The sequence below is a fragment of the Dromiciops gliroides genome, chromosome 6, assembly GCF_019393635.1.
Source record: "Dromiciops gliroides isolate mDroGli1 chromosome 6, mDroGli1.pri, whole genome shotgun sequence".
NCBI lineage: Eukaryota > Metazoa > Chordata > Mammalia > Microbiotheria > Microbiotheriidae > Dromiciops > Dromiciops gliroides.
Window position 1 is genome coordinate 4009688 of NC_057866.1, and position 5325 is coordinate 4015012.

General features: G+C 44.2%; 1 protein-coding gene across 1 annotated transcript; it reads left to right on the plus strand.

Annotated features, from left to right (window-relative positions):
- The first annotated feature begins 275 nt into the window (after positions 1-275).
- Positions 276-1298, plus strand: LOC122731767 (mas-related G-protein coupled receptor member X4-like). Its single transcript, XM_043972043.1, has one exon. It carries the CDS (start codon positions 276-278, stop codon positions 1296-1298), a length of 1023 nt encoding a protein of 340 aa, XP_043827978.1.
- The last annotated feature ends 4027 nt before the right edge of the window (positions 1299-5325 follow it).

Genomic DNA, 5325 nt, shown 5'->3' on the forward strand with positions numbered 1-5325 from the left:
TTAGAGTCGAGGAACCTGAGGAAGACAGATGTTAAGTGAACGTTAGTGAACGTCTGAAGATAGAGCTGAAATGATTTCTTACTCTTAGCCTAGCACTTGTGCGCTGTGGCGCCTCCTAGCGGCCCCTAGAGAGAGGGAGTGACAAAGAGGAGGCTCTAACTCTGGAGAAGGGGGAGGGGAGTAAATCTCTGGAAAAGTCCCTGATGCACTGCTTTGTCCTCGTGTCCCCAGGGCGTCTGAAAGGAGCAGGGCTACTGAGGCTGAGACCAATCACTATGGCTGTGTCCCCCACACCTGGGCAATTGGAATATGTTAATGACGACGCAAGGAAGAGCAGCCCAAGTTTAGCTATTGGGGTACCTAGCTGGATGCGGATCCTTTCTCTGATCATAGCCGGCGTTGGGCTGGTGGGGAACAGCATCGTCCTGTGGCTCCTGGGCTTCCGCATCCCCAGGAATCCCTTCTCTGTCTATATCCTCAACCTGGCCGGGGCTGACGCCCTCTTCCTTTGCAGCTTTTTTTTTTTTATCTTTATAGAGAGATTTGTTGGATATTTTCCTTATGTTTTCGAGTGTTTGATAACAGCCACATTCTTCTACACTGTGGGCCTGAGCCTTCTGACTGCGATCAGCACCGAGCGCTGTCTGGCGGTGCTCTTCCCCTCCTGGTACCTACAAGATCGCCCCAAACACACGTCTGCAGTGGTGTGCGCTGTCCTCTGGGCTCTGTGTATTATGTTCTGGGTAGCGGATTTAGTCTTTTGCAGTTACGTAATCCACCCGTTTGCCTGTTTCATCTTCCCGGACGTCCTGGTCGTGTGGTTAATCCACTTCACTCCAGTGCTGGGCGTGTCCAGCCTGACTCTGCTGCTGAAGGTCAGGTGCAGCTCCCAGCGCCGGCAGCGCCCCAGGCTCTACCTCCTGGTGCTGCTCATGGTCCTGGTGTTCCTGATCTGCGGCTTGCCCCCGGGGATCCAGGGTGGAATGAGGTCCTTGGGTTTAGCTTTCATGCCTTATTGGCTCCTTTTGCTCCTGGTCTGTGTGAACAGCAGCGCAAACCCTTTCATTTACTTCTTGCTGGGCAGTCGATGGCCTAGAATAGGGAGGGAGCCCCTCAGGGTGGTCCTACTGAGGGCCCTGGCGGACGAGCACGAGTTGGAGAGCACTAGAAGGCATGTGCCACACCAACACCCGGGAGACAGTATTCTCATGATAAGAAGATGGTCGGGCACGGGAGCCCATGAAGTGAGCTCTCTGCCCCAAATGCACTCCACTTCCCACCTCCCTGTGCGGGGTTAGCCAGGATTTCCTTAATCCCTTTCCTTGGTGTCTAGGGTTTGATGAATAAGCATTTATTAGGTGCCTACTATATGCCAAGCACTATGCTAAGCACTTTCCATAAAACTCATTTAATTCTCATAATATCCCTGCCTGGAAGGTAGGTGCTTTTTTTTTTTTTACAGTGGAGGAAACTGAGGCAGACAGGGAGACTCAGTGACTGGCCCAGGGTCCAAAAGGTGAAAAGTATCTGAGACTGGATTTGAGCTGAGGTGTTCCTGACTCCAGGCACGTTGCTCTGTGCACTCTGGAGCCCCCTAAATGGCTGGAGGCTCCAGGGACCCGTGTGCCACCAGCCCAGAGGAGGGCCACTCCAACAGATGGCCACTGCCCCTGTCCTGGACAGTGGAGGCAGAGGAAAGACACCATCCCAGGCACCCTGTCTCCTTGACCTCTCCTTGTCAATCTTGGTAAATGAGGGATAGAGTCAGGGGTCAGACTCCTCAAGGTTCCATGGGTCATGCTCCCCCACCTTGTATTCTCATTGATCCACAAGGTTCCCTCAGGCCTCCTCCCCTCCCCCTGCCCAGAACTGAGGAGACTTCAGCTCAGCCAGGCCCCCACCCTCAATTTCCCACTCCTCCCCCTCCCATCTCTCCTCCAGTTGCCATCAAAGGAGCTGAGCTAACTACTTCTCTGCCTCTTAAAGTCAGGGCTGGGGCTCAGCATCCTCTCTTGTTTTCATTCTGTTTCTTCAGGGCTCAGTCTCTCTGAATCTCTGTGTTTCTCTGTCTCTGTGACTTTCTCTATTCCAATCTCTCTTTCACACTGCATGGCCAAGTTCTTGATGAGGTCCATGTTTGGGTGAAGGCATTTGAGGGGTGTTTTATGACAGGGGGCACCCTAGAGAGGCCAAGACAGGGGAAGGGGACACACCATCTCACATACACAAACATGCCTGCTCAACACACACAATACACACAGCACAAACACCAAAATGAATACATACATCATACAACAGACATAGGCATGTGAGCACACATACACACCTTGAACAACAATCTTGTCTGGAGAATCCTGAATTGTGACAAATCACTGTGCCTCCATTTGAATCCTCCAGTGACCATGACCTCACTCTCTCCTCAGTGACTACAGATCCCATTTTTCATCTGGTCTAGGCAAAGAATGGTGACTGGGCAGTCTCAGCTCCTCTTGTCATTGCTTATGTGACATGCATGATTACAAGCACTAATCAGTCATCAAGGCAGGGAGTGTCATGGGGTGTCCCTGGTACCCAACTGTCCTTGGTCATGCTGTCATTGATCACTAATATTGATTGGCTGTGCCCATGATTGACACATTGATACGTAAAACCAAGCTCCCAATAGAAGAAACTTTTGGGGTATGAGACCCTTTCCCAAAGTTAGGAGCCAGGGAAGTGAATAAGCATATTTGTAGTGCCTACAATGTGCCAGGCACTGTGCTAAGGACCTTACAAATATCACATTTTTGTCATCACAACAACCTTGCAAGTTGAAGAAACTGAGGCATGCAGAAGTAAAGTGACTTTTCCAGAGTAACATAGCTATTAAATGTTTTAGGTCAGATTTGAAGGTCTTCCTGACTCCAGGCCCAATGTTTCGCATGATTTATGCAACAGCTGGTACTTCACATTTTCTGGTCATTGGAAAAGGAATTCCTTGACCACACATGTCCCAGTAGGCCACTGATTGGGGGGACATGTTAATCACAGAATCACAGACATAGTTGAGGAAGCAATTTGATTCAGGGATGTTCAGAGGGAGAAGTCTTGCTCCTCAATTTGGGCCAGATTCCAAGACTTGTGCTGGCAAAGACTCAAATGAGGCCAGTGTCTGTAATCAGCACAGTGTTTGGCACAAAGCTGACCTTTAATAAATTCTTCTTTACGCAACCTCCAAATTCTAGGGAAATAGAGAAAACACGGCCTTCTCCTGGGATGTGTTGCTGAGAGGGGACCTGTGATGGAATTTGTGATTTTGTTTGCCTTGACCCTGTCTCCTGTCTTTGTTTCTTCCCTGTTACTCCAGCCTGACTGAGAGGGAGCTGGAGACATTTTCCTCTCCTGCCTGAGGGCCCATGGGGAGTAGAGAGGTATAAGGTACTATATATATGTTATCTATTACTCGTGTTGCAATAATCAACCTCATGGGTTTATTGTAAGGAAATCTCTCTTTAAAGTACTCTATAAATGTAGTTTACCATTAAAAAAAATGATGAGCAGGATGCTATCAAAAAGACTTGGAAGGACCTGCATGAGCTGATGCAAAGTGAAATGTACTGTATAAAAAATAACAACAAGAATGTGAGATGATCTGCTGTGAATGAGTGTTATTTTCAGCAATGCAATGATCCCAAGGCAACTATGAAGGTCTTATGAAAAATTCACTCCATCTACAGAGAGAGAACTGATAGTATTTGAATACAGATTGAAACATAATTTTTTTTTGTTAGTTCCTTCATCTGAAGTTTTGTTTTTCTCTGTTTTCTTTCACAACCTGCCTAATGTGGAAATGTTTTGCATGACTGCTCATGTATAGCTTATATTGAATTGTTTGAGTTCTTGAGTGGGGGAGGGAGGGAGGAAGAGAAATTGGAATACAAAGTTTTTTAAAAATTGATGTCAAAATTTATATTTTACATGTAATTTGGGAAAATAAAAATCTAAATAAAAAAGAATCATTCTCTAACCATTGAATGATCCTGTCCTAAGACCACCTTTCAGCTGTTAGCTTCAGTCTCAGCACAATTAGGTCATGTGATTAATTGTGTCTACTCAGCCTTTAATAAGATCATATTAAATCTAACACTACATAAATATTGGATATTGTTAAAGTAGTGGGGGGTCAGATAGGTAGCGCAGTGGATAAAGTACTGGCCTTGGATTCAGGAGTACCTGAGTTCAAATCCAGCCTCAGACACTTGACACATACTAGCTGTGTGACCCTGGGCAAGTCACTTAACTCCCATTGCCCTGCAAAAAAAAAGTAGTGGTTATTGGTTATTGTGATTATTATATAAAATCTTAAATATCTCTGTGTGCTATCCAAATTGAGGATTATTATATCCTGTGAAACAGGCCACACCCTGTCAGCTTTAAGCCAAATTCCTTGAGTCTCTTTGCCTGTGAGCCTCAGAAAAGTCTGCTGTTATCTTACAAGTTTCTAAGGTAGGGGCAGAGGTCCTAGCTCCTTAGAGAAAAGAAGGAAACAAATTTATACATACCTGGGAAATTGTCACCATGTGCCTTTAACAAATGTATTATATCTTATGTTTGTGGATAAAAATCTTATTTCTTTTAAAGTGCTAAAATATTAGACTGCAGAAATTAAAATGTTACCATTAGTGATTATAAATCCAGATTTGATTTGATTTAAGCCAAAATCTGCCTAAAAGAAATAATGTGGTACCAGTTGTGTGGCTCCACAGTGTTCTATTTACTATATGGTATAATGATAAAACTTACCTCCCAAAGTTGTGGGGGCTCACATGATTGTAAAGTTCTTGCATAGGGAAAATGTTATATAATTGTTTTTCTGTATAAAAGTATAGAGTAAAAGTATATGAAAAAAATTTTTAAGTATATGAAATTAAGAGTACCTCAGTGGTAATTAATTTTTTTTAAGTTTTAAAAACTCTTAATATTATTTAAGGTATTATGTTTCTAAATTTTCTTATAGTGCATAATTTGGTAAACAATTGTATCAGCTACAGTAAAAAGTCAATTTCTCTTATAATCTAGATGTTAAATTAAAAAAAAAACACCTGTACTTCTAAAAAAAAGGAATGAATGTGTTGGGAAGTTTTTGGTCTGCTGACCAAATGTTCTGAAGTACTATAATTATGAACTCAGGGCAGTTAGGTGGTGTAGTGGATAAAGCACTGGCTCTGGAGTCTGGAGGACCTTAGTTAAAATCTCACCTCAGACACTTAGTAGTTGTGTGACTCTGGACAAGTCACCTAACCCCAATTACCATAAACATCAGGAACACTCTCCAGTCATCCTGAT